Here is a 27,561-nt window from a genome sequence, read left to right as displayed (position 1 = left end):
TGATGCCCTCCTTCAGGAGCTTGGGAATCAGGAAGCTGAAATACATCAGATATGGTGTATTTGTGACTGAAGATGGGAAGTCTCTTGACGCTGCAGAATTAACAGTGTGTTTGACTCAAAAGAGGTGCTGTTTCCAAACGAGTTTGTCTGCTTAAGATTTTTATTCTGTGGAGTTTTCTGTTTCTGTGGAGAACATCATAGCTCACTAAGCCTGGCTGCTTTGGAAGTGTGCCTGTATACTCAAACCATGGGAATTCCAGCTGCCTTGACCTGCAGCTGGAGTGTTCTGTACCCTGTCATTCAAACCAGATGCGTATGTGCAGGCAGCCAAGACTGGGGGAGAAAATTCAAATCTGAATTATTAGAACTGATATAAGGCAGAAGCTCTTCCCTGTGAGGGTGCTGAGGCGCTGGCACAGGGTGCCCAGAGAAGTGGTAAATGCCCCCTCCCTGGCAGTGCTCAAGGCCAGGTTGGACACAGGGGCTTGGAGCAAGCTGCTCTAGTGGAAGGGGTCCCTGCCCATGGCAGGGGTTTGGGACTGGATGAGCTTTAAGGTCCCTTCAGCCCAAACCACTCTGTGATTCTATGGCTTTCCCATCCTCCAGCTCATCATAAGCTTGGGACAGCGGTTCCGTGTAGCTCATCTGACCTTTCATTGCTCATGGTACGAGCTGGTGAGTGGGTAGCCATCAGCTGTGTATGTATTCAGTGTGCCTATGTCCTTTTCAAAGTTACTGGGTTGTTTATTTTGTTTCCTTGTCAGAACGATCACAGATAGTGCATCTGTTTGGTTATAACAGTGACGGTCAGGACTGATAACAGACTATTTTAAGCTACTCTTAACAACAGTCTGTGAAACTGCAAGGTTGTGTGAAAGATAGTGATGGAGGTTTATGGAACTGTGGAGTGAATTATTAGCTGATGCTTCGAGCCCAACATGACAAATAAAATTCTGTTGCAAAAAGATCCTCAGTTGTGTCAAGCATTGATTTTTGAAGATGTCTAACAAATGGCTTCTGGGTAAGCTCACTATCCTTCTTAATTTGTCTGTCTGATCAGTGGGGTTGAATGGAGAGTGAGCCAGCAAATCAAATTGGTGCATTTCTTTCAGTCATTATCCTTGCTTTCTTACTAAAAAACTTGGAAGCCCCACTGATTGCAATCTGTAATACACACATATGCACATTTCAGGTATATTTATTTCAGTTTCCTGGTAAAATCACTGAGGGACCATGAATCAACTCTAGATGCAGCAAAACAGATATTCATCTTGATAGTGGTGGGGTTTGGTCAGGGTTTGTTTTGCTTTGGTTTTTAATTGAGATGCATCTCTTTGGCACTCTGTTGCTGGTGACCATGTTGTTGTCTCTGGCAAACAGCATCTGCTTTGTCCACTCACAGTTATTAGCGAGGATGATATGAAAAAAAGGGAGGGGAGAGGAGAAGAACTGGAAACTACAATAGCTGAGGTTCTCTTTTGCAAGGCTTGATCCCTGACTGGGGATCAAAATCAAGAGGAGGAGGTACCAAGTCAGCCACAGAGCAGTGCTGCTCTGTGAGGTACATCATGGCTCCCAAGAGTCCAGCCTGCCTCCAGGAGCGTCCTCTTGCAGATGGGGAAGGTGAGTGCTACATGTTTACTGCCAGTGCTGTGGGGCAGATCAGCTCCTGGGGTCCTTTGATTTTCATTTCTAATGCTGCTTCTGGGAAGGTGCAAGAGCTCTCTCAGATGCTTCTTCCCAAGTCACGTTTTCCTGGGTGTGATCCGTGCCTCAGTTTGCAGCATGAAACTGAAACCCTGTGTGGGGTATCAGCTTTCCCAGCTGAAATGCTGCTGGATCAGCTGAACAAGATCCGAAGCTCTTCCTTGTGAGAGTGCTGAGGCGCTGGCACAGGATGCCCAGAGAAGCTGTGGCTGCCCCATCCCTGGCAGTGTTCAAGGCCAGGTTGGACACAGGGGCTTGGAACTGGATGAGCCTTAAGGTGCCTTCCAACACAAACCAGTCTGTGATTCTATGATACTTACAGTATTTATATCAAGTAAGTACATGTTCTTCAGCTGGCACATGGGAAGGGGAGGCCTTGCTGCTTTGGGCTATTTCTAACCCTCTCTTGTGTGGCTACAAGACCACAAAACACAAGGGTATAACCCCAGTTATCTGCAAACACAGATCTGTCATCTGTATTGTGTCTGATGGTATAGATGCAGGCTGTCAGGGATGGAGGAGTGCTTTTATCAGGCAGAGGGATTTATTTCACAAAGGAAATTATTAGAAGCTTTGAATTTGGAGGCATCTTATCCTACAGAGGTACAAGGCATCTCATCACTAATGCTCAATGTGCAGATAACTCAGGAGTAATATCTTTACTACAGAAACAGGAGGCACAAGAATTTTTCAGCATAGTTTGGTAGACGAGAGACTGAGAGAAGGAAGAAGATTAATTACTTTCCAGATAGCATTGTAGTACTTGCAGTGTGCAATGCTATATGCAGAAAGACGCCTCGGTTAAAATTCAGATGTAGAGGCTGGTTTTCCATCATAGTCACATCTCATTGTTCATTCTTACTGCTGTGCTCAGAGTAGGAGAGAGAACGTAATTCACTGTTCTGAAGCACCTGTATTGTTTGTAACTAGTGGCATGAATTAAAAATGGAGTATGTCTTACTTGGCTTTTCATGTTCAAAGAGGGTTCTGTCACAAAGTTCTTAATCATGGTGACTTGAAATCTGGTTTAAACTTGATTCCCCTCTGTGTTTGAGTGTCAGGCTGATACTGCACAAGTGTTTGATACTGGGTTAGCGTTGACATTTACACTGTTGGTTTCCATTGGACTGAAAGGGATTTTGGAGGGGGAGGAAAGATAACATTTTCAGTTGTGACTCTACAGCCAGATTTGTAAGCATTTAAGTATCTAGTGCTGAACAAGATGGGTACAGAATTCATTTCTGGTGTAGCTTAGCTGCTTACAGACCTGTTCTGTTTTCCTGTCACTGTTATTGTTCAGTGCAGCTCAGTATGATAATGCAGTCTGAGCTGTATGTGGAACAGCTGCCCAGCATAACACTGTACCCTGAGTGAAGGGACCTGCTGCAGGGATCAGGATGACCACAGGGGTACAGCCCTACACCAGAGGGCCTCAGGCTCCATGAGATTCTGACCTGGCTGTAGCTGTAAGTGCCTTTAACCCCTGACTTGAACCCAGTTGAGATGCTCTGGGCTCAAATCTGCAGTAGCAGCAGTCATTCCCTGCAATCAGGCTGCCCTCTTATCTTCCCTGTGGAAGAAGTACCTGAATGGCAGCTTGTCAGCTATCGGCTTGCTGTGTGGCATGTTAACATGTCTGGAAATCACTGTGGTACCTGGTTTAGCTCACGAGGGTTGGTGCTTGACACTGTGGACTGGTGGCTTTCTGCTGGAGGCAGGAATCTGTTGCCACAGCATGGTGCCAAGGCTCTGTCAACTTGCAGGTATGACTCAGTGATCACAGGAGCCATAAATTGAGGAGACATGGGCTCCAGAATGCCTAAAACGTTTTTACAGTGGCTTTGAGGAGCTAAAGCCAGGGAAGGCTTTCAGCAACTTCATCTGATTTAACGAGATTATGAGCCGAGGCCATCAGTCAAGAAAGTGCTTATGCACATGCTGCTCAGAGAAGCACGTTACTGTATTTTGCTTCATCTGCTTCACTGCTTTTCCCCTGTCCTGTTTTATACCTTGCTCTGGAGTGGCCAATGTTTGAGATCCTTTGTCACAGAAAAAAGTCTGTGTATTGAGAATAGTCGTGTGAACTCCACATGCTAAGAAATATTATTATGGAAGCTACAAAGTTCATGGACTTCGCAATACAAGATTTAGAGAGGAACAAAGAAGTATTGTGGACAATTTCACTGCACGTTTTCTTATATGCATCATAGGCATGCACTTGTGTCCCCTGTTCACGTGGTCTGGTTGTAGTGCTAATCATTCCTTTCCCTTAAAGCAAACATTTGCCCCATCCCTGGCAGTGTTCAAGGCCAGGCTGAACGGGGCTTGAGGCAAACCTGCTCTAGTGGAAGGTGTCCCTGCCCATGGCAGGGGGTTGGAACTGGATGAGCCTTAAGGTCCCTTCCAACCCAAACCATTCTATGTGTGATTTGTCAGATACAGTCAGTCACTGGTTGGTGTTTGAAGTTTTGAGGGTGATGGAAGGGTCTGTCAGTTGTGGCAGCCTTTTTAGGGAAGCTTTTCTTAAAGGAAAGTTGCAAAGCACTGTAGTAGATCAACAGAAATATGGGCAACATGAGAGTTTACCTTTTCAGTCTTTAGAATGATTCAGAAAGCTGAGGTGAAACCTGGGAACTCCCAAGTATTGCAGAGCCAAGCTGCCTACAGTTTCTGACTGCTTTCACTTACATTTCCTTTGCAAGCTACTAATCAGGTCCAGCAGCAGCTATGGGGAAAGGTATCAAAGCTGTAAATTAAACCTCTGGGAACTGCCATCAAAAGAGCACTGGCAGCCCTGGGCACCTCGCATGAGGACAGCAATTGAATGGGTTTAGTTCTCCTGCATGTAAACACTGTCTCTGTTTGAGCTGGTTCATTAGAACTGGAAACCAGCTAATCTCTGCAAAGCTCTTCCGTGCAGTCAAGGTTCTGTGTGATTCCGGTTGGAATTCCTGTCATCTTCAGTTTGTGCTGCCATGAAAAAGAGAAACTGTGATGATGGAGGGAAGAGAATTGAAAAGTGTGTGCACACACCGCAAAAAGAAAGAAGAAGAGGAATTATTGTTTTTAAAAAGCATGAAAACTGTTAAAAGCCTGAAACTCACTCAAATAACTTCCCTTTTCCTCCCTGAGCAAACAGACCAGGTCTCAGTTTGTCAGTAAGGCCAGAAATGAGCAATCTCGGTCCACATGGTCAAGCGAAGTCCTGGCTGTGACACTGCTGCCCCTGTTCTGTAGGAAGCTGTTGTTGCTGCGCCAGCCCCTCTTGAAATCCTGGCCCCAAATCTAAATAGATCAGTTCAAGATGTTGTAGTTCTTACACAAATGGTGAATGCCTACTAAAGACATCTAAACATTGTTGCTTCCAAAAGCTTACAGCTTGTCTTGAATGTTAACAGCTGATACATTCCTTGGTATTTATATTCATCTCTATTCTTGGTTGACTTTACATAATCACATGAAGCCTTTTTATTTTCCTGTAAAAGGAGATTACTATGGTTAGCAACAACTGACGCCAGCAGAGACAGAATGGCTTAAAATAGTTGACAGAAAGGACGAGAAAGACAGTAGCTTGTGGATAACATGAAGAAAGTTTCTCTGCTCTTACAACTGATTTTTAGCACTGGATAATTCTCCCCCGCAATGTTTTGGCTGAAGACCCTGTGATTTGGGATTCTTTTTGTGCATTTCCTGTTGGTTTTGAACACTAAGGGCCCTTCCACTTGAATGTGATACAGTCTCTTCCTGTGTGAGAGAATTTCATGTGGAAATAAGAACAAGAAAGGAAGTTTAAGAGCAGAACTGTTAAATGAACAGATTAATTGTGATGGTTTCTTACTACCTTTCTGAAGCAGCTTGAAGACAGTGGTACCCTCAACAGGATAGTCATTTCAGTGGTCCATTGCCAAGACAAGAATGTGAATTGTTCGTTCACTTCCTTGGTGATACCAGCCTATTTGCCTTCAGAACTGTACATACCAGTTTCTCATGCATGCCTGTTAAATCAGTGCAGGAAATTACATGCTCTGTCTGTATTCTGAGCATATACCTGCCTGAAGCTCCCTGTGGAAGCATGTGTTCTGAGGGCTTTTCAAGATCAAGCAGTGCAATGGTTGGGCAGTCCTGCAGGACTAGTATTGCCCATCCATATTATCCACTGCAGGCTTTAGCTTCACTAAAATGAATGGAATTCTCCATTATTATATTAGCATCGCTGGGAAAATGGACACAACCATTTGATGGGATTAAAGCAGGTATCTGTCAAACTGAAATGACTCCAACTCTTCAGGCTTCCCAATGAAGCATGCTGCCCACTATATCACGTGAAGTGTTTCTTGAGTCAGGGCTTGTTTGACAGGTAAATTCTTGGCTGTAAGAGAACAGATATGCTCTTAGGTTTGTATTTCATAGTACTCTCCAGGATTTTTAGGTGAAAGCTCCTGGATGCTTTCTCTGCTGTTGCATCCATATGAGGGACACAGTACAAGGGGTGTTGGGTTTAAACTTAAACAGGGAAGTTGTTAGATGCAAGAAAGAAGCTCTTCCCTGTGAGGGTGCTGAGGCGCTGGCACAGGGTGCCCAGAGAAGCTGTGGCTGCCCCATCCCTGGCAGTGTTCAAGGTCAGGTTGGACACAGGGGCTTGGAGCAAGCTGCTCTAGTGGAAGGGGTCCCTGCCCGTGACAGGTGGTTGGGACTGGATGAGCTTTAAGATCCCTTCCAATCAAACCACTCCTGATTCTGTGGTTGTCCTCTACTTGTTTTTTGTTGCAGTGGGGCTTACTTAATAAATTGGAGTAATACCAGAAGGTCCTTTTGTCGTGACAAGGGATAGTAGTCCTGGAGGAAGTATTTATGTCATAAAATGTAAAGCATTCATCATTTTGCAGTGATGTTTTTTCTCTGTGTGCCACCCTACCTGCTGCAATGCATTAATGTGTGTCCCACTGCAGTAGTTTACAGTGTAGTAGTTGTCACTGCAACACAATGCTGGGTTTAAGTTGTTATTCAGGACAGGCTCATATGTCATACAAAATTGATATGCTGCATTATGTATGCTACCTTCACATTAACTTGGGATAATATTTGTCTTGTTACAAACCAGCGATTCTGTTGGTGTCATGAACAAATGTGTCTCTTCAATTTTCCTTATTCAGAAGAGAGAAAACACCACACGGCACCTCCCAGTAGCTGAGAACAAAATACCTGGACTTGAATTTTTATATTTATTCATCCAGGACAATGCAGAGCAGGTCCTAATAATGAAGAGAGAATGAACTTAAAGTTAGTAAAAGGAAATATGGAAGGGCATATAGTAGGCTTTTTTCCATGCAGTTAATACAGCTACTTTGACTAATCTGAAAGAAGAGAATAATTAGCTTAGCCAGGTAGCTTTTGGAGGAGGGAAGGGCTGTGGATGTTGTGTACTGGGACTTTGCTAAAGCCTTTGACACCATTTCCTGCAGTGTTCTCCTGGAGAAACTGGCTGCTCATGGCTTGGATGGGTGTGCTGTTCACTGGGTAGGCAACTAGCTGGCTGGAGGCCGAGGCGGTGGTGCATGGAGTTAAATCCCGTGCTGGCCACGTGTAAGTGGTTTCCCCAGAGCTCAGTGCTGGGGCCAGTTCTCTTTAGTATCTTTATCAGTGATTGGGATGAGGGGATCCGGAGCACACTCAGTGAGTTTGCAGGTGCAGCCAAGTTGGGTGGGAGTGTTGATCTGCTCGATGATAGGAGGCTCTATGGAGGGAAGGGATTGTTCCCCTGGGCTCAGCTCTGGTGAGGCTGCACCTCGCATCCTGTGTTCAGCTCTGGGCCCCTCACTACAAGAGAGACATTGAGGTGCTGGAGCAGATCCAGCGAAAGGCAAAGGAGCTGGAGCAGACTGCCCAGCACAGTGGTGAGTCCCTATCCCTGCAGGGGTTTAAAAGACGTGTAGATGTGGTGCCTGGGGACATGATTTAGTGCTGGCAGTGCTGGGTGGGTAACAGTTGGACTTGATGACCTTAAAGATCTTTTCCAGCCTAAACAATCCCATGTTTTGCCAAGCTTTTTGTGGTGGTTTGTGTGCTTTGTTGCAGTCTGTGTGCGGCTTCCTTGTAGCCTTGCTCCATTGTGTAAACAGGTTGAAGTGAGCTTAGTGGAATTGATGATGATTTATTGTTGAGTCATCTACTGTTTCATTATATTCTCTTTGTGTCTGCAGTTTTAATGAATATTCAGTTATGAGGAAGCCTAGATCTCAAATGCACACTGTTTTGGTGTAGGAGGCTGAGCCAAACCCTGAAATCAGACTTTATGTGCTGGTGCCAGTCAGCTTTGTGTCAGGCCAGGCTGCAGTGAGAATTGAGCTCATTGAACCCTGTGAACTTCACTCATTTATAGTGAGACTTTTATGTCTGTCTTCTTGGTGGTAATACTGAAAATGATGAAGTAGAAGAGAGCCTTGTGTTTAGTCAGGAGAGGAGCTCATTCTAACACACTAAGAGATTTAAGGCTAAGAAAGATGGGTGAAGTAAGAGTTCTGCTTGCTCTCACTTAAAGAAAATGACAACAGCTACAAAGCAAATCCCAGTGAGAACTACAGGCTGTGCACACTGCAAAGACATGTCCCTGGGCAGCAGGTCCTAACCAGGGTCCCGTCAGCATGCAGACACTGTGAGGCGGGTACCACTTTTTATGTCAAGCCATTACAAAACCGTTGACTGGATGCGTTGTACAAACAGTTGTGTCCAGTTACTTTGCTTGCTGCAAGGCCCACATCTTACATTTGCTAAATGAACTCCAGAGTCAAAGGAGTGGGTGTTGGGGGGCTTTTTGGGTTGGTTTGGGGGGGGGTTATTTTCAGGTTTGCCATGTCCTTGTAGCAGAGGGTCAGATCCTGCTTGGCTCTTTTACCAGATCTAATTATACATAAGCAATGAAGAAGATCCTTTCCTGGGTAGGTTTGCTTCTTTGGCACCTTTTATGTTTTAGTTCAGTGGCAGTGTTTGCATCAGAAAGGGTGGGGGGAGGTTGGGCCTTGCTGTGATATGATGAATTCCCACTGGATGAGGAAGTTCTGCGGGATTGTTCTAGTGGTATAAGGTAAAGACACCACCTGTGACTGTGGTATGGAAGACTGAACACATCAAGGCTTGGAGTAACAAAGGAGTCCTCTGAAACATGCTTCCGTAACACATGGGGCTGGGATGGCACGAGATGAGCTGTTGATTTCAGTACAGAATATACTTCCTGCAAGGAAAGATCTACTAGTTATGAATCACCTGCAACCTCAGATCATTTTAGTGATCAAATCTAGTATCAAATAGGTGACTTGATTTCCTTTTCTGTCTAGTAACTCTTCCTCATTTATTCAGATGTCTAGAAAACATGGAACCATGATATTCACTGAAGCAGTGAACCCAGAGTTTGATAGTACCAAAAATTCCAGATTGCAGGTTATAATTATATATAATTATATTGTTTAGAGAGGTGTATGTTAAAGAGTTCTTAAAATGATCAAAGATGATGACATGTAATGTAAAAAGTCGATTTAATCTCAAATCTATGAGACATTTTAATAACATAATTGTATTATCTTTTCTGTTTCCATATAATGTTACTCACCTGCAGTACTGGGTGTGTTCTAGTGATAGTCAAACCTTTCTGATATTAAAGGCACCTGGTAGCTACTGCAGCTGTTAAAAGCATCAGTTACTCAAAGCAACAGCCATCTGTGTCATGAGTAGGGTTGAATTCTTCCTGGTGGGGTTCAGCATCATTTCATGCAGGGCAGAATCTGGTTTAGCGTTTATAGAGTAGAGGAACCTGTTTCTGTTGCAGGGGCTGCCAGGCTGTGGTGAGATTTTATACGAAGGCTTTGAACTCTCTGCTCCAGCTTTTCTTCATCCATCCAAGGTGAGTGGTCATCTCAAATTCAGCAAATTCCTAATGAATGTGCCAATTGTTTAAGCTTATTTCTATAGGTACAGGATGGAGTTGTTCTTCTGCAGCTTTGTTGTCTTGGGAAAGTTTGGAAGCTCGCAGCAAAGTTTGGTACCTCTAAGGAGATTTTCCTTCCTTAGCTGAGTTGTTACATCATCCTGACTGGTTCTTTTGGAGCTGATGCAAATAATGTCTTTAGTTAGTACAAAGCTTAAGCTTTCAGAATGGAGTTTTGACACAACATGTACTTGCTGAAAGTTTTGATGGCTAAAAACTCGGTAAGGGAAGATGTGACATTTAAATGCAGGCCCTGCAGTTTTCTTTGTGCTGAGCTGATGTATTCCTTTATTTACAGCACATACAGTATTCAACAATGGAATATAAGAAATGAAACAAAACTGTAACAGTGATTAAATCACTTTTGTCTTTAAACCCTGCAATCAAAAACCAGTTTCGGATCTGTTGTATATTCACTGTATATGCACTGTTCTCTATCTGTTGTACAGAACCGTAGCAGAACCCTTTCATCTTTCAAATTTTGGGATACTAAAGGAAGGCCTATGTAAGCATGCTGTTGAGCAGGGCCACCGTAGTTAATCTCCTCTACATGAGAAAGGATGCTCTGGGCATGCTAACTGTTTAGTAAGATGAAAACTTGAGTGTTTCTGGACAAGAATCCACTGTTGTGTTCCCTGCTGCAGTACCAGAGTGCTCTGAATGGCTTCAGCTTCTAAGGCTCCTTTTTCATTTCATGGCATGGAAAGCAAATTGCCTTCAGCAAGAATTTTAAGTGTTGGCAATTTGAAAGTCTATATTTGAGTGTGTGTATATATATATTCCTTAAAATTGGATAGTTAGGCATGGAAAAACTTCTACTGCTAAACTTCCTGAGACTTTTTCCTTCTGATTTACCAGAATACAGCCCTGAATATGTAGCTCTTGGTGGCAAATGAATTTGGCTCAGTGCCTCAGTGTACAGAAAGCTGCTTGTTACCGTTTTGGGCATTCTTTGGGAGTTGCTTGTTGTTTTGATGTGTAGAATTCAGGCCAATTGTTTGTTATCTCCAGGTGGTGTTGTATTTTAAACCACATAGAAATTAAAGCTTTTCCATACAGCACCTTTCAGCTGTGAGCTGGGTGCGAGATGAATGTCCTTATTCTGGAGTAATGTATTGAGAAACGACATGGAGCGACTTGACTGATTGTCATTAAGTCACTGTAAGAGCATGGGATAAAAAATCTTGGAAGACCATTGCAATGAAGATGTTGGATTATTTTCCATCTTCACTGCTGAAGTAGAAGCCAAACCTGTCCTGCTTATTTAAGAGCACTGGGAAGAGGGCACTGATGATGGTTCTCATATCCACTGTGTACCACTGAAGGAGAAAGCAGTTTAATTAATTCAGAAGTCTACCAAATTGAAAAGCACAAACATGCTTGCAAGTCTTTTTGGGAATGCAGTGTTATTCATTGCTGTGTGCTGGCTTAGGGTTAAAGCTGCACAGCCCTTGACTGTGTTAGAGGGGAAGAAGTGAGACACTGAGCAAGTGCTGGGATAACCTGGAGTGCAGCAGGGTTGGAGCTGAGCAAGCTGTGAGGCTGTTGCTTTACACAATGACTTTCATGGGGTCTTTTTCCTCCCATGCAGCCAGGTTATGGCAGCATTCAGCAATCTAAAAGGAGCTGCTTGTTTGATGCTCCCTGGGATGGATCCCAAGGCTTAGAAACCTTTGAAACCTCTCAGTGAAAGGAAGCATATGTTAATGGTTCATTAGTGGTTGTATAATCTACACAGACTTTACCAGTATGACCCAGAGTAAGCAGCATTCCTTATGCTCATGGTCAGTCTGTTGTGGTCAGAAGAGGTGCTGAAGTTTGAGGTTTGAGCAGTACAATCAGCCTTTTTGGTGGCTGTTTTCTGATGCAGATGTTTTGCTTTGGAGTACTCATCTCAGGGAGCAGGCAGACATTTGGTGCAAGCTATTCCCATGCCTGTAAAGAGCTTTCAGCTCCTCAGTGTTAGTATTGTTCTCCTGTTTTGCTAATTCATCTTTGGGTTTATGCTTAGCAGCAGCAGTGCTTATTTTAATAGATTATGAATTGCTCTGTGGAGAAGTTCTCAGCAGTGTGGATCTCAAAAGGAGGCAGGAAGGAAGAAAGAGAGAGCAGGGAAAAAATAGAATAGAAATTTTCCTCTGTCCTTTTCCAGCTGACTGGGAACGGGTTGAAAGTAGTCCCAAGGCATGACATAGCATCTATTAATTCTGGGAGCAACGCTTTACACATGGCTAATGATCCCTGGATGGATTCATTTCCTTTGGTTTCAACAGCTTAGTTCTGAGCATTAGAATGATGGATTTGTCTTGATGCTGAAGGCTTCCATTTGAAAGTCAAAGCTTCTCGTGGATGAATGCTTAACCCTGGTAGCTCCTGCAGTGAGCTGCTGCCTCCCCAAAGACAGGCTGAAGGAGAGGATCCTGCCCCTCTGTTCTGCTCTTGCGAGACCCCACTTGGAACAGTGTGTGCACTTCTGGTGTCCTCAACATAAGGACATGGAACTGTTAGAGCAAGTCCAGAGGAGGCCGTGAGGATGATCAGGGGCTACAGCAGCTCCTGTATGGAGCCAGGCTGAGAACATTGGGGCTGTTCAGCCTGGAGAAGAGAAGCTGCGTGGAGACCTCAGAGCAGCTTCCAGTGTCTGAAGGGGGCTACAAGGATGCTGGAGAGGGGCTCTTCATCAGGGACTGTAGGGATAGGACAAGGGGTGATGGGTTCAAACTGAAATGGGAAGTTCAGGCTAGATCAAAGGGAGCAATTCTTCTCCCCTGTGAGGGTGCTGAGGCGCTGGCACAGGGTGCCCAGAGAAGCTGTGGCTGCCCCATCCCTGGCAGTGTTCAAGGCCAGGTTGGACACAGGGGCTTGGAGCAAGCTGCTTCAGTGGAAAGGGGTCCCTGCCAGTGCAGGCAGTTAGAACTAGGTGATTTTAAGGTCGCTTCCAGCCATGTCAGTGAAACCATAGCATGATTCTATAAGAGGATGAGAAATTCCATGGGTTGTCTTAGTGTCTGCATTCAAGCTTCCGCTTGGCTCTGTTCTGAACTAACACAGGGAACTGGTTAATGGCAGAGTATTAAAATAAAGGCCATACAGTCATACTCAGTAGTATAAATTAACTTTGGTGATGCTAGCATAGCAGCCCAAGCTTTAAATTAAATATTGCATTAAGTTAGTGCTGTCTGCTGCTCTGTTTGAAATAAATATATGTAGTAGTGTCTTATTTGTTCTTCTTCACCAAGTCTCTTGCTGATGCATGTACCCAGAGTTGACACTTGCAGTGTTTAAATATGAAATATCTGCTACTTTTCTTTTGCAAATTATGGACGTGCAGCGCTGTACCATGTTTATTGAGTGTCCTAGGATATTTTAGAGGTTCAGGGTGATGGTTCTCATTATCCATTGTGTTCCAGTGAAGGGGAAAGGAGGTTTATTAACTCAGAATTCTACCAAATTGAAAAGCACAAACAGTATCATAGAAAAGCCCAGAGAATGTTAATGCTGTGAACTTGCCAGGACCATGAGTTGGGTATGTGGGCAAGTAAGCAAGACCCTACCCACAAGGTAACCAAGGTGTATATTTAGTACAGGTCATCTGTATTGTCCATGCTATCATCCTGGTCTGTAATAAGCACTGTGTTACCTTCCTCACCAAGAAAGATGCCATTAGAACTTACCATAGGATAAATGCCTACACACACATGGGTAGTTCCCGTTATGCAAAGTAAGTTTCAGACTTCATTTGTCATCAGGTTTCATGAAGTACATGTTACTTTGCAAATTACTTTTCCAAGTAACTATGGGAAATCCGGGTATGATTTATCTGTGAGGTGTTCAGGGATGAGTTTGTGTTTATTTCACCACTTTCTCTCAGTGTAGTGGTGCTAACGTAGTGTGGTTTTATGTTCCTTTGATGGAGGAAAACACATTAAGGAACCTTCTCACACTCTAAAAGCCTTGTTCTGAGAAGTGCTGTCCTGACCTGTACTGGGATCCTTAGAGCAGTTCATTTATTTAGCCCAAATCTTGCTCTGGCTGTGTGTGCCTCTGCTCTTCTGTGAAATGAGCAGTCAGATGTGTACAGAGTGAGGCCTTGGAGCACCCACAGCTAAACCATTCAGTTCAGTGAGTGCTGTATCCAGCTCAGTGCCTGGCTCAGTGCTGGAAACCAGCACACTGATAGCAGCATAGGCAGCGCATTTAGGGGAGCTGAAGCTGTACTTATGGTTTTGTTTCCTCATTGCCTGGTTACAGGTAACATTTCTCTTAATATTTTTCTCTTAATGGGAAAATCAGGCTGTGAATGACTGACTTGTTCTAGCAGAGTTAAATTGAATGTTATTGCAAACAGTGGGCAGGCACTGACCTAGCAGGAGAGCCTTCCATAGCTAAGCTTATCCCTCTATCCACAGCAGCTGAGGGGATCTGCTTTGGGGGTTAGATCCACGTAGAAAGCTTGAACAGATGTCCTGGTACTTAAGGTTGAAGATCTGGAAATTAAAATCTTACCAAAAGAAGCTGGATCTTCAGCTTGCCATGAATATGAGCTTCCTGCATATCCATGTTTCTAGCCCGATGTACCGCATGGTGGCTGCTCTGTGGAGGGTGGGGGTTTATTTCTTATTTTTTCTTCTCTTTTTTTTTCCTCTTTTTCCCTTTTTTTTTTTTGTGACTGAAGCAGCTGCTGTCTAGCTGGGAGGAAAATTGATAACTCCACACTGTAGGCAACAGGGTGCTTGCATTGGAGTCATTGATTTCCTTCCCTGCCAGGCACTGCCTGCTCCAGTCTCTGCAGAAGGCAGACTGCATCCTTTATGGACTTCATTATCAGTGCAGTCGTGCAGAGACTCCACCAATAGAACATAATGGCACTATTATGGAAAGGGTAGTGTTTGATAAAGGCACTTGGTTTAGAGACCCTGAAGACCACTTCTGTTGTTCCCTTGGAATGCCAGCGTTGGCCTGGAAGCTGTTCGCTGTTGTCAAGGTTTCGGCCACTTTCAGGATCCAGAGTTTTGATGCTTTTCTCTCCGTAATTTTTCTTGCTTACTCAGGACAAAGCCAAGAAGCTGTTTACAGCTTTGATTCTAGGAGCTGCGCTGCAAATCTTAGACAAGCTCTTTTAAAGATGTGCTGTTTGTTTTGGACATAAAGGACCAGACTCTAATGCATCTTGACCCAGAGAATTACAGTAGCCCTCACTATGGCTCTTGATCTGCAATACAGGATTTGCATTAAAAACATGAAGTTCTTCAATTTCAAATCTGTATTTTCTTGGTTTTTAAATCAAAGCCTGCAGCTTTTTCCATAAACCAGAAGTAATCACTAAATGCTGCCAGTTTAACTTAATCTGACCTCAGCAGAACCAAGCTCTTTGAAATTCTCATGCCATTATTTGATGTTACGTGTTCCTATAGGTACTCTCAGTCAAAGCAGCTTCTTCTGGTACACAGAAGCAGGTTGTGTAGGAATATTTTCCACGAGCCAGTGGAAGGTGCTGAGGTTTAGTCTGGGTCATTCGATGTGTAAATATTGCCTGCAGACCTCTTTCTGAATGCCTGAACCTAACCAAGCATTGCAGTCCGCAGACAGGCAGGGAAAATGGGCTGTGGATAAAAAATTTGGCAAGCTCCTTTAAAAAAGGTGTGCAGATGGGATCCAGAGCAACAGACCCTTGGAGTGTTAGAACAAAATGCATTCTTTTTCAAGGGAATGGTTTTTCTCAAATGCAGAAGGGAATCCAGTGCCTGATTCGAGTCTCCTTTTAGTTGTAAATCGAACCGTTTGCAGCTCTGTTTACTTCTTAAGAATAAAAATGAATTAAGTGTTTGAATCCCAGATAGGGGCATAAAGCATAAAAATCCCAGACTGGTTTGTGTTGGAAGGGACCGTAAAGCTCATCCAGTTCCAACCCCTGCCACGGGCAGGGACCCCTTCCACTAGAGCAGCTTGCTCCAAGCCCCTGTGTCCAACCTGGCCTTGAGCACTGCCAGGGATGGGGCAGCCACAGCTTCTCTGGGCACCCTGTGCCAGCGCCTCAGCACCCTCCCAGGGAAGAGCTTCTGCCTAAGAGCTCATCTCAGTCTCCCCTCGGGCAGGTTAAAGCCATTCCCCTTGGCCTGTCCCTACAGGCCCTTGGCCAAAGCCGCTCTCCAGGTTTCTTGCAGGCTATTCTGTAAAGAGTATATTCTAATACTATTCATTAGAAAATTCAGTATTAGTTGAATATAATAATTGTCCTGCTTTGAAAATTGGAATTTCTGTTCCAGGTCATTGATTTTTCTTTTGTGGCTTTGGTTTGGTTTGGTTTTTTTGAATAGCCACCTTGAATCAGTTAAAATTAACATCACTATTAAGCTCTTGCTATTAGAGCTGATGGTAATGCTTGTTTTTTATATTCCTTGAAAATACTTCAGGCATAGTTGCTGTCTAGACACTATCATTTTCTGTTCAATCCCAAATTGTTCCCAGTGTGGTTTCTGGTTGTAACATCAGGGTGGGAAGAAATACTGTGAAATGAACCAGAAAACTATTTGTAGTCATAGGAGGAAGAACTGAGGAATGGGTAGATTGCTTCTACCTGCTTCCGAATTTAGATGGACTCCTGTCTAAATCTGTGTAGTCAGGGCAGGGGAGCATAGGTTCAAACTGAAACGGGGAAGTTCAGGTTGGAGATAAGGCAGAAGCTCTTCCCTGTGAGGGTGCTGAGGCGCTGGCACAGGGTGCCCAGAGAAGCTGTGGCTGCCCCATCCCTGGCAGTGTTCAAGGCCAGGTTGGACAGAGGGGCTTGGAGCAAGCTGCTCCAGTGGAAGGGGTCCCTGCCCGTGGCAGGGGTTGGAACTGAGTGATCTGAAGGTGTTTTGCAACCCAAACCAGTCTGGGATTCTATGTGCATTGAGAGGCTAATTAAGGCTTTAATTGGGCTTCCTTATTCTCTGTATCTGTTTGTGTGCCTTTTCCAGTTTAGCCCTCATCCCAGCTAATGGCAAAGTTGGTGGTGGCAAAGCATAATTTAAGACACATGGCTTCAGATTTTAAGTCAGTGCAATAACAGTTATACTGTGCTCCCTGTCTGGGGTGTACCACAGACATTGAGACAGCCTTGACAGTTTGGAGGGACAAGGAGGACCCAGTGTCTGCTGGCTCTTGACATAGAAGTTGGTCTTACAACACTGTAAAAAGACACAACTAAACTTCTCTGATTTATTTAAACTCTGAACAGGTCCAAATTTAAGCCTCTCTTTAAACATGAAAGCAAGCAGAGCCCAGTGTCAGGTAGATTTAACATGCGTTAAATGTGGACAGTGAATTTTGGATAGCCAGTCCTACCCTGCCAGCTCCTGGGAGATATCAGTCTATTAGGTAAGATTCCAGTGCTGAATTTTTAATGCACTTTTAGTGATTAAAGTGCTCTTTCCCTCCACTGCTTGAAAGGGATCACAGTGGCTTTAAAGCACGGTTTAAAGTCACAACAACAATGGGGGATTAATAATTGTAGTTGACCGTATGTCTCTGTGGGAGAGAAAGGCTGAGCCTCTTTGCATACAAGTGTTGTGTTGGAGACAAATGAAAACCACTCATTTTGTGGGAAGAGGATTTTCTCATTTTGTGGGTAGTAAAGAAGAGGATTTTCAAGCATGAACTTCTTTCTCCATCTGCTTCAGTTCAATAGTAAGGATAAAAAACCCAGGACCTGAGAAGTATCTGTTTGAAAAGGATTCTGTGATAGCAAGTGACTGGACATAACTGGGGGCCTCTGGTGAAGGAAACTGAGGCTTGAAGAACAGAGCAGAGCAAAGCTGACCCCCACACAATAACCAACACAGAAAGGTGGAGAGTAATTCAAAGCAGGTGCTACAAGAAAGCTGGAGAGAGGTTTGGGACAAGGGCCTGTAGGGAATGGCTTTAACCTGCCTTTTCTGTTGGCTTTTGCTCCTATTCTCCCTATGTGGAGGCAGCTTCCACCAGAGCTGGGATGAGGAGCTCATCTGCACGCTCAGAGCTCAACAGTGGTGGCACATTTAGCTGCAGTTTATAAAGCTGCTTTGGCCATTTAGTGCTTTAAAATAGTCGAGTACAAAGCATGAAGCACTGAAGTTAGTGCATCTTTTTCTAACTCATTCAGTATTAGTAGGAAAACTCCAGCTAGCTGGTAATGTGAAAGCCACCAAGAGGTACTTGACCTGTGCTAGCACCTCCCCACCCTCACAGGGAGGAACTTCTGTCTTACCTCCAACCTGAACTTCCCCTATTTCAGTTTGAACCCATCACCCCTTGTCCTATCACTGCAGTCCCTGTTGAATGGTGAATGCTGATGAACGTCATCAGTATTTCCATGATACGTCACACTCTCCTACGTTAAAGATGCAGAACATCATTTGCAACATTCCTCTTCACAGAGTGCCCACGTTAGAGGGTGATGTACCTCCAGCAGCCATAGGGTCAAGTGATTTGCTTGTGGCAGAGCAGAGAATGAAGTGTTTGTTTTCCCACATCCCTGTGTTTTGGAGCAGTTGCCAAATCTTGAAAAACACAAGTAAAGCCATTATTTGTAGATGTTGCTCATTACAGGGTTTCTTATCGATTGGAGTCTAACACATTTCTGTGAAACGCATTGAAATTACTCTTGTAAGGGTGGGTATGAGCTTGCAGTCATGCTTTGGAGTGTTAGCTGAGCACACCACTTGAGTTGAGCTCTTTACAAATGCCCAGTTCATTTTACTCCCTGTTTGAAAGGCACTTTCATCCTCCTGCCTCGCAGCTCTTTTCTTGACAGCACAGAAGTAAGCAATGAAGGTTTTGCAAGATGTTAACCGTTAACTTTCTTGGTTTAGTTTTACCTTTATGTCTGTAAAATTTTGAGGGTTTTGGAGAGTGCTATTTCTTGGAGTATTTCCTGTCTCTGTTCTGCCTGGGGATGATGAGAATGCAAGACAAAATCCCACAGCATTCTGTAATCTCTCTGCAGGTTGTTTTAAACCAGGATTGAGGGATACCTGGTGTACAGGCCAGTCGTACACACAGCCTGTGTTTAGTCTGGGAGCAAGTGAGCAGGAATCCAGAGCTCTTTTGTAGTATTACCCGGTATTTATCCCCAAAAGCCCCCATACTAACCCCAGGCTCCTGTTTCTCTGTCATTAGGCTCAGCATAAATGGGATACCAGTGCTGAGGTTTAAGAGGAACAGGAGAAAATCCTGTATCCTAAATGGAAGTCTGTGGTAACCTAGTGTTCCATAAACATGCTGTAAGACACCAGAGGAAGCAGCCTGAATTCCTGCATCATCCTAGCCAGGCTGGGACAGCTGAAATTCCTAAGAATGAGATCTTTAACATGAGCACTGAACTTAAACAAATATTCCATGGCCTGCAGCAGCAGTGGTTTAAATGGAGCACATTATCTTCAGGATTTTCAGGTGGAAGTCTGGTGTCTGTGCCTGTTCCTTTGTGCTTTATGTTGTCTTACTTAAGCTGACTCATGCTGATGCCAATGGAAATTAGAGCAGTTTCTCATTTCCTGGTATGGCCTATGCAGAGCTGAGTAAATACGTGCAGAACACAAACTGTGTTCTTCCTGCATGCAGAACCCTGGGATATAAACTCCAGGGTGTACATTCATCATGTCAATCGGTGCCTCCTTGTGCCAAGGCCCATGTAACACTGGCATTCCTAAGAAGCAGAACTGCCTCCAGCAAGAGGAGCTGCGTGCAGAGGTGGGAAGTTAGTACAGCAGAAGGCAGGCAGCCCAGATGGCGTGGTTAGGAATGGAGCTGGATACCTCCCATGGTGTCAGGAGAGCTGCTGTATTTTGCTTACTCCACCCTGACGCTTGAAAAACAGGGGAATTGTCAGCTCTTCCTGGGAGCCAGGAGTTTGGGAATGCTGTTGGTATGATTTTCTCTCGCAGCCTGACTGCTGTAACTGGTACAGTCTGAGTAGCACTTCTGGCTTGCTTGAGAACCACAGAATTGGGCTTTTTTGTTTCCTCTATTATCCCTTTTCCTGTTCATTTGTCCATCCATACAATATTGTCCTCGCTTGCCCTTCAGCAGTCAAAAGCTCAGTGTGATTTCAGCAGGCTTTATGGGAAATGAGAAGGAAAAGCATGTAAGAAGGAGCTATTTTTCCTGCCTAGACCACAGAACACCTTTCCCTGCCTGTGTTTTGTTCTCTTTCCTGTGAATTTCAGCTATTAAAGCAACTGATACGTATGGATGAGTAGATGTAGTATGTGTATAGCTCTCTTTGTCTGTATTTTCTGCTGATCCTGTTCCTACCACGGGGTATTTTATATGGCAAGATGATTTGTGTTAATTCTTAGCTCAGCTTCCAGGTACACTTTTCCAGAACAAAGTAACAGGATAGGTGAAAACTGATTTTTAGAAGCACTTTGGCACATAACATACGCTTTCATTGACGTTTCTCTTGGACTGGCAACTGGGAAGCCTCTCTAAAAAAGGAAACTTCAGCTCTCCACTTAGATGAATACTCTGGAAATATTACTCTTGCCTGGGGCTGGTTAATGTTTCATTCATTTTCTTCATTACAGAGGGATTTCCAGTCAGAAAATCGCCAAGTCTCTTGTCTTTTTGATCTTATTTTTCTCTTCCTCATCCCTTCTATTTCCCCAGCTGGCAGGTTGGGAATTTCTGTTTCTGCCCTCTTGTCTCCAGCCCTTCACTGTCTTATTCCATATGTTGATTATCTCCTCCCATCACCAAGCTGTGAATAATTCTGTGTGGGAAATGATGCAGCTGCCTGGAAATCAGCTGTTTGGCACAAGCACTGCGCTGCCTCGTGAGAGAAGTCCCTGGGTTAAGAGAGAATCACTACTAAAGTGTTCTGGTCCTTTAGCACCAGTGCCTATCTCAAGCTTGTAATAAGGATGAATTGTTGTTATCGCATTGACTGGAAAACCCAGTGTTCTGTGCATTTATTTGCTTTCTGTTTCTCTTAGAGTTCCAGAGCACTTTTAAACTTCACTAGAATCCCAGACTGGTTTGGGTTGGAAGGGACCTTAAAGCTCATCCAGTTCCAACCCCCTGCCACAGGCAGGGACACCTTTCACTAGTCCAAGTTGGATGGGGGCTAAACATTAAATATCTAATGAAACCCTGGCTTTTGGTTCAATAGAAGGTTTCAAATGAGGAGTGTCGCCTCCTTACTCCTCAGAGATTTTCAGTGAGTAGATCAGATTTGTGTTGAGCGTGCCTTAGTTAACCTCCTGAACCTGGGACTTAGGTGCAACAAATCCAGTTCCTACCCCTGTCAGTAGTCATGCTGATACTCCATTTGAGAGGCAGTGGATGTCTGAAGGCTATGAAGATGTTCCTGGTGTGCATCCAGAGCTTCTTGTTTCTCTGAAGGCACTACCTGTCTGCAGGTAGGCCTTGTTGGGGCATATTTCGGTCTTTAGTAACTCTTGGCAATTTTATATGTATTTATATAATAATGATCATAATGATAGTTATGGTAATAGATACGTATTTAATCAGAATTTCCCTCCTTGCAGCTTGTGGCCATTGCCTCTTGGTCTTCTCATAGTCTATCTCTGAAACTAGTGTGGCTGCATCTTCTCTAGACCTTTGCTGTAGATAGTGACCCTGTGAGCAGCTTGCTAACAGATCTCCTTAGCAGAGGTGATCCAGGATGGCTATTTGGAGTCTTGTGTCATACACAGATGAGTGAATTTTCTCCCTATCTTTCATACTGTTACAGGTCCAGCAGAAAAGCTTTCTTGCTATGAACGGGATGCTGTACCTCTGGCTAAAGCTATTCTCCAACTCAGACAGCAGCAAAAGCTGCAGCTTCATTACTCTCAGTCAGCCAGTCTTTAGTATTATGCTGTGTATCACTCTGTAGTATTACAGCAGCATAAGAGGAGGTTGTAGGAGAGGATTTTGAAGTGGTTTTCCACTTGTTTCTGTTTTTAATAGTCCCCTCCATTAATCCCCACTGGAGGAACCCCACACTTGTTATAATGACTTTGAAGAGCAATACAACCTCTTCTGCTTTCTTTCCAGTTTTATGCACTTACGCAATTCCACATTACTCCAGCTCGCATCAGATTTGAATGATAAAGTAGTTCAGATAGACCTATTAAAGCCCAAGAAGCTGAGAACTGTGTTATTTGCTGGAAGACTACAATTTGTATAAGAAGCTCTAGATAACCTATTCACCTTCCCCCACAGAGCTGTAATCCATGGCTCTGACCATATGGAACCTGCTATTCACACAGAGTGAATGTAAATAAAGCTTTTCAGCGCCTTTGATATCAAAGCTATTTATGCCTCTCTCAGCAAGTATTTCCATTCTCTCCCAGCCACAGTTAGCATAAAAGAGCAACCTACTGTTTCGAATGCATTTAGACTGGAAAAAAAACCCGAACCAAACAAACACAAAACCTTCCCAAACCCTCAAACTTTAATTTCTTGTTCCCTGACTTCAGAAGAAGGTTTCATCCTGCACTTGTTACTTACTGGGCAGAGGATTTAGCAAACAGTGGGAAGATTTAGGCAGCCAAAGCCCACAGTGTCACTAAGAAAAGCCTGATTTGGTCTTTCAGCCTGATACTGGTGAACATTTACAACAGCTGATTTTAGACACCGAGATAAGCATACAGACATGTGCATCCACATACGTACCTGTGCTATAAACCTGGATAAGGTTAATCCTACCCTTGGAATTAAGTATACATAGTCAGAACTTTGCACACACTGTGGTTTGCGAAGGGGAAATTCTTCAAGTGTTCTTTCATGTAAAAAGGGTTTGAACAAATTACCCTTTTTTAAACCAGAACCCTATCTCTGCCATCCCCCTTGAGTGGAGTGAGCTGTTGTAAGACAGGATGCTAAAACCTTGGATCATTCCCACAGCATGTTGAGAACCCTCTGCAATGTCTTCCATGTTACACAGTTTCCATGTATATTAGATAGTACTTTATATATAGATACAAATACATTCCTTAAGGATGATTTTTTGCCAAAAAGAATTATCAATCCACATTTTCTCAGAACATATGAACATAAAAACAAATGCATAAAAAGAAAACAAAATGCATGCAGCGAACTCCAACAAGATACCCAAGTGTAGCAATGCAGCACGCTGATGTGCTGTGAAGCGATTTGGAAACTCTTGTTTCCTCCCTAAACCTCCACAGGAATGAATCCTGCAAAGAAGTACATTGAGGTGCTGGAGCTTGGCCAGAGAAGGGCAATGGAGCTGGTGCAGGGCCTGGAGCACAAGTGTGATGGGGAATGGATCTGGGGGGTTTAGCCTGGAGAAGGAGGTGGCTCGGGGGGACCTGATCACTCCCTACAACTGCCTGACAGGAGGATGGAGCCAGGAGGGGCTGGGCTTTGCTCCCTGGGAACAAGGGATGCGACAAAAGGAAATGGCCTCAAGCTGCCCCAGAGGAGGTTTAGATGGAGATGAGGAACAATGAAGTGTAGAGGAGGCCCTCAGTGCCATGGGTTAGTGGTGGCCTTGGCAGTGCTGGGGAATGGTTGTACTCGATGCTCTTAAAGGTCTTTTCCAACCTGTTTGGTTCCATGATTCTGTGATTCTGTCTGATGACTGCTGGACAAATTTCCTTGGATGCTGAGCCCTGCAGTGACAGGTACACTGCAAGTGCTATGGGGAATTGGAAAGAAATGGGCTACGCACTTCCTAAACTAATTCAGTTTAGCACAACCATAGAGCAGACCTGAAGTTTCCACAAGCCATGGCTCCTGCTTTGTTTCACAAGCTTTAAAAAGAAGCATGAGTTAGCAATGAGAAGCAATATCACATCTCATTGTGCTGGGGGTAGGAAATACACCAAATGAGCCTGTATTCACATGGCATAGCTTTAAAATCCAGTAAGTGTGATTTGCGTTGGACTTGTACCTCTGGCAGATAGAAGTTTCTGCAGATACATCAAAGATAAATGTGAAAAGCTAAAGCTTGATGAAGGGTGCGAGAAACTGCTGCTAAATGAGACCTTGAGCTTTCCTTCTGAATCCTTATTTTGTTCCACTTGCCTCTTTTGTCATTCCTTTTTTTTCACCTCAACAGGAAGCTCTATTGCAGTGACTGTAACCTGTGAATGCTCATAAGCAATGAAGCTTCTGATATGTCTCATGAGGGTAAATACCACCCCTGACATCTTTGTCAAGGAAAATGCAGATCCTTAAGCCAGGATCATCCCAAGTGTGGTGGGGTCTCAGGAAGTTGTATCTCTTGCATGCTTCGGGCCTGATGAATGCTACCTGTGTAATGTGTATTTACAAGGGTAATATGTATTAAAAAGGGACAAGACCTTAGTGGGTGTCCTATGGATATATCCGAGGCAGACAGTTACAATGAGATGGGTGGAAAATCAAATCATCTGAAGCAACTTGCAATGCTCCACTTAATGCTGGGCTGTGATTCAGAAACAAGTGTTATGAACCTCAGTCAGTGCGAAAGGATCAGAAAGCTTCAAAGGGATCAGATTCCCCTCCAGAGTAGCTCAAAGGAATCTCTGCACTCTTAGAGCAGCAGGTTGACTGCCTGGGTTATGTAAAATGTGTTTATCTGATCTTTTCACTCTATCCACAGATAGAATTCAGCCTGTTATTCATTAAATTAGAGGAAGGCTGAGGTGTCCTGGGATTAGTGCTCTGTTGTGCTTAGCAGTGTCCAGGTGCTGAAGGAGAATGCAGTCTCTACTAGGAAAAGAGGGGAATGTCATGGACCTGTGAAGTGACACATCCCACAAGGAGAAAGTGGCAGAGCCAGGTTTACCATCTCTGTTAGAAGCCCAGAAGCCACAGCTTTTCTGAGCACCCTGGGCCAGCACCTCAGCACCCTCACAGGGAAGAGCTTCTGCCTAAGAGCTCATCTCAGTCTCCCCTCTGGCAGGTTAAAGCCATTCCCCTTGGCCTGTCCCTGCAGGCCCTTGTCCAAAGCCCCTCTCCAGCTTTCCTGCAGCCCCTTTAGGCACTGGAGCTGCTCTCAGGTCTCCCCTTCAGGAGCCTTCTCTTCTCCAGGCTCACCCAGCCCAAGCTCTCTTCGCCTGGCTCCAGAGCAGAGCTGCTCCAGGTCTCTGGTGTCTTTGTGGTCCTCATGCAGGGCTGTGCTTCTCTCCCTCGCTGCTCTTGAGCTGGTCCCTTTGGTCATTGCACAGTGAGTCCATTGCAGCTGTTCTTTACAACCATGAAGGTCAGCAAAAGCCAAAGCCGAGGCGAGTGTTCCTGTATCCAGTTCACTGCTTGGGCAGAGTTTCCAACAGCTGTGGTTGCAGGCAGGAATGTTCTTTAATCAAAAGCATTCAGCACCAAGCATCAAACCCCAGAAGGCTTCTGTAGGAACTGTGGAGTTCAGAGTGGATTTGGAAAGCTGACTGCCCCTGTGGGTGCCTGGAGGAGATGGTGATCAGGCATTGAGCTCCTCTCAGATCTGGACTGTAATGAGCATGATTCACGTTCCCCATTGGTTACCAAAGCAGCTGCTCCCTTCATTTCTGCTAACTGGAAAGGAAGATATTCTTCTTGATGGAGCATTCCATAGCAGTGTGTGCTGCTATTATTTCTAGAGCTGTCTGAGTGGGAGGTTTTAGGATAGCAGAGAGGGAGGGCAACACTACAAGCAATATCTTTTATCTTTGCTAATAGTAATCTAATGGACAGAAGAGCGGGCCTATAATTGGATTTTGCTTCAGGTCATGATTAGGAAGATTGCTTTGTGAAGTGTACAGAAACTGCCTGCAAGAGTCACACACATCTTCCTGTGATACGGAGCAAGAGGGATAGAACAAACCGGAGCTACCATTGTCGCATGGATCTGAATCTGAGTAGTGAAGGGTAAAGGCAATGGAGAGGCTTCAGCTCTTCCAAAGTACAAGCACAGAGAGACAGATGGAGGCCTTACAGTAAGAAATTTATGTAAGCGGTAAATTCCAGCTTGGTTTATGCCCTGGTCTGTGCTCTGTAGTCACCACTCTGCACACAACAGCAGTATTTACTGGAGACAAGGTGCAAACACAATATAATCCTCATTAAAACTCTGTTTCAAGTGACAGTGACACCCCCTTTGACATTCAGGAAGGGGATATGTGGGGTAGTACCCACCTTTTCTATCTTTTGGAAACTTCCTCATGTAGTGTGCTTATCTTGAAAGTACCTTGCAGAATCAGAGTCGCTGAGGCTGGAAGGGTCCTCTGGAGATCATCTACTTGTTCAGGGCAATGTCATCTAGGACTGGGTTTTGAACATCTCCAAGAATGGAGACTGAAGCTTCTGTGGCCATCCTGCCCCAGTGCTTGAGCACCCTCACTGTACAAAGCTCTTTCTGATGTTCCCGTGCAATTTTGTCTGTTTCAGTTGATGCTCACTGCCTCTTGTCATTCCATTGTTGCATATCAGAGTGTCTGGATGCAGATTCTGTCTTCACCCCCTCCTTTTCCACCACCTCTCAGATAAGTGTACGTACTGGTAAGCTCCCTCCTCCAGGCTGAGCAATCCCAGCCCTGTCAGCCTCTCACATGATGGATTCTTCAGCCCCTCATCACCTTTGTGACTGTACTCCAGTGTGGGTATGTCTGTCCTGGGGAGCCCAAAACTGGACATGGGACTGTTTCATACAGCTCCACGTGGTTTGGCCAGGGCCAAGTAGAGGGGCAACACTGCCAAATGCAGCCCTGAATGCTGATGGCCTTCTGCACTGCAGGGCCATGTTGTTGCTTGCATTACCTGGATGTTAGGGCTTCCAAGAGAGGACACCAGTCATCTCCCCACTCCTATGAGGTGCTGGGATATAGGCAGGGGTCAGCCACAGCCATAAGGTGTATGTCAGATCTCTCAAGCTTTGGGCCTGTTGTTCAGCACTTCCCTGTAAAACTTCTTAGCACAGTCTTGGAAGGTCACCTGAAATAAATCGGTTGTGATTCCCTGCAGGTTTGATTCCTTATGGCTCAAGGTCACACGGATGAATTCCACCTCGTGTCTGATTGTTTCCACAGGTAACGTGTGACTGTTGAAAAAGCAACCCTGTGTGTAAACTGGGTTGAGTTTGTTTGGGCAGGTTGCGTAACTAATAAATCACTGTAGGAAGAGTGGAAATTCAGGAAGTGCAGGGGATCTTCTTCCAAAACGCAGGGAAAAGTGGGATAAATTCGGATGTTTTGTCTTTCACTGCCACAAGTCTGGAGGAGTCCTGGTTTTAAACACTGGTAATTCTCCCCTCTTGGGAGAGGGGAAATGAGATGAACAGAGTTAAACTTGTACTGAAGCTGTGGAAGATACCGCTTTGTCGAGCTAACAGCAGAGTGTTGTGGTTGAGTTGTTAGAATAATAGAATGCTTTGTGTTGGAAAGGGATCTTAAAATCATCCAGTTCCAGCCCACACCGTGGGGTTGGGAGGAACTCAGTGACATAGATTGGGAAGTGTTGAGTTTGGCACAATATGTGGAGACCTAATTGTTTAGGCCTGAAGTAGGTGAAGGTGAGAAGAACCTGCCTGGTGTTTGTTGTAGGTAAAGCTGAAGGGGATCTTTGTGGTCACCACCACTGGCAGTAGTTCATGCAGTGTTTTACAGGTCTTTTTGTCAAGGTTTGTGCCAAGGTTAAGACCTGCTGCATAGAAAAAAGATGTGTGCTATCAAAAGCTATAGGATTTTCATGGGGCTCTGTTGCTCTGGCTTATCAAAGGATGTAAGATAAGCTACCTACAACCTGTTCCCTAGCTGTAAAGTATATTAAATGGTCATCTTTTTTTTTTCTCATGACGTTTTGATAGCTGTCTACAACTGCTAAGGAATTTAAAGTGCTCATTCTGCTTGCACCTCTATCTCAAAGTGTAGTGTCATTGCCTTTCTGACTCATGTATTTGCTACCTGTTGCACCCTGTCACTTCACTGACT

At 44.5% G+C, this 27,561-nt stretch overlaps 1 protein-coding gene across 4 annotated transcripts in view; it reads left to right on the top strand.

Moving 5' to 3' along the window:
* The window catches only part of LRRTM4 (leucine rich repeat transmembrane neuronal 4), a 280,017-nt gene that overhangs the window by 203,427 nt on the left and 49,029 nt on the right, over positions 1-27,561 (top strand). For 2 of the 4 annotated variants that reach the window (XM_057402570.1, XM_057402569.1), the window contains one exon: positions 9,527-9,601. The exons of the other annotated variants lie outside the window; for them this stretch is intronic. In XM_057402570.1, the coding sequence (XP_057258553.1) occupies positions 9,527-9,601 (75 nt within the window). The remainder of the gene's footprint in view (positions 1-9,526; positions 9,602-27,561) is intronic. 4 annotated transcript variants of the gene reach the window in all.

Source organism: Pezoporus wallicus, unplaced genomic scaffold (genome assembly GCF_028554395.1).
Source record: "Pezoporus wallicus isolate ANWC-B61680 ecotype Strahan unplaced genomic scaffold, APGP_CSIRO_Pwel_v1 contig_2348, whole genome shotgun sequence".
Taxonomy (NCBI): Eukaryota; Metazoa; Chordata; class Aves; order Psittaciformes; family Psittacidae; genus Pezoporus; species Pezoporus wallicus.
Note: the sequence above shows the minus strand (reverse complement) of the source record. Positions and strands in the feature narration are given on the sequence as shown.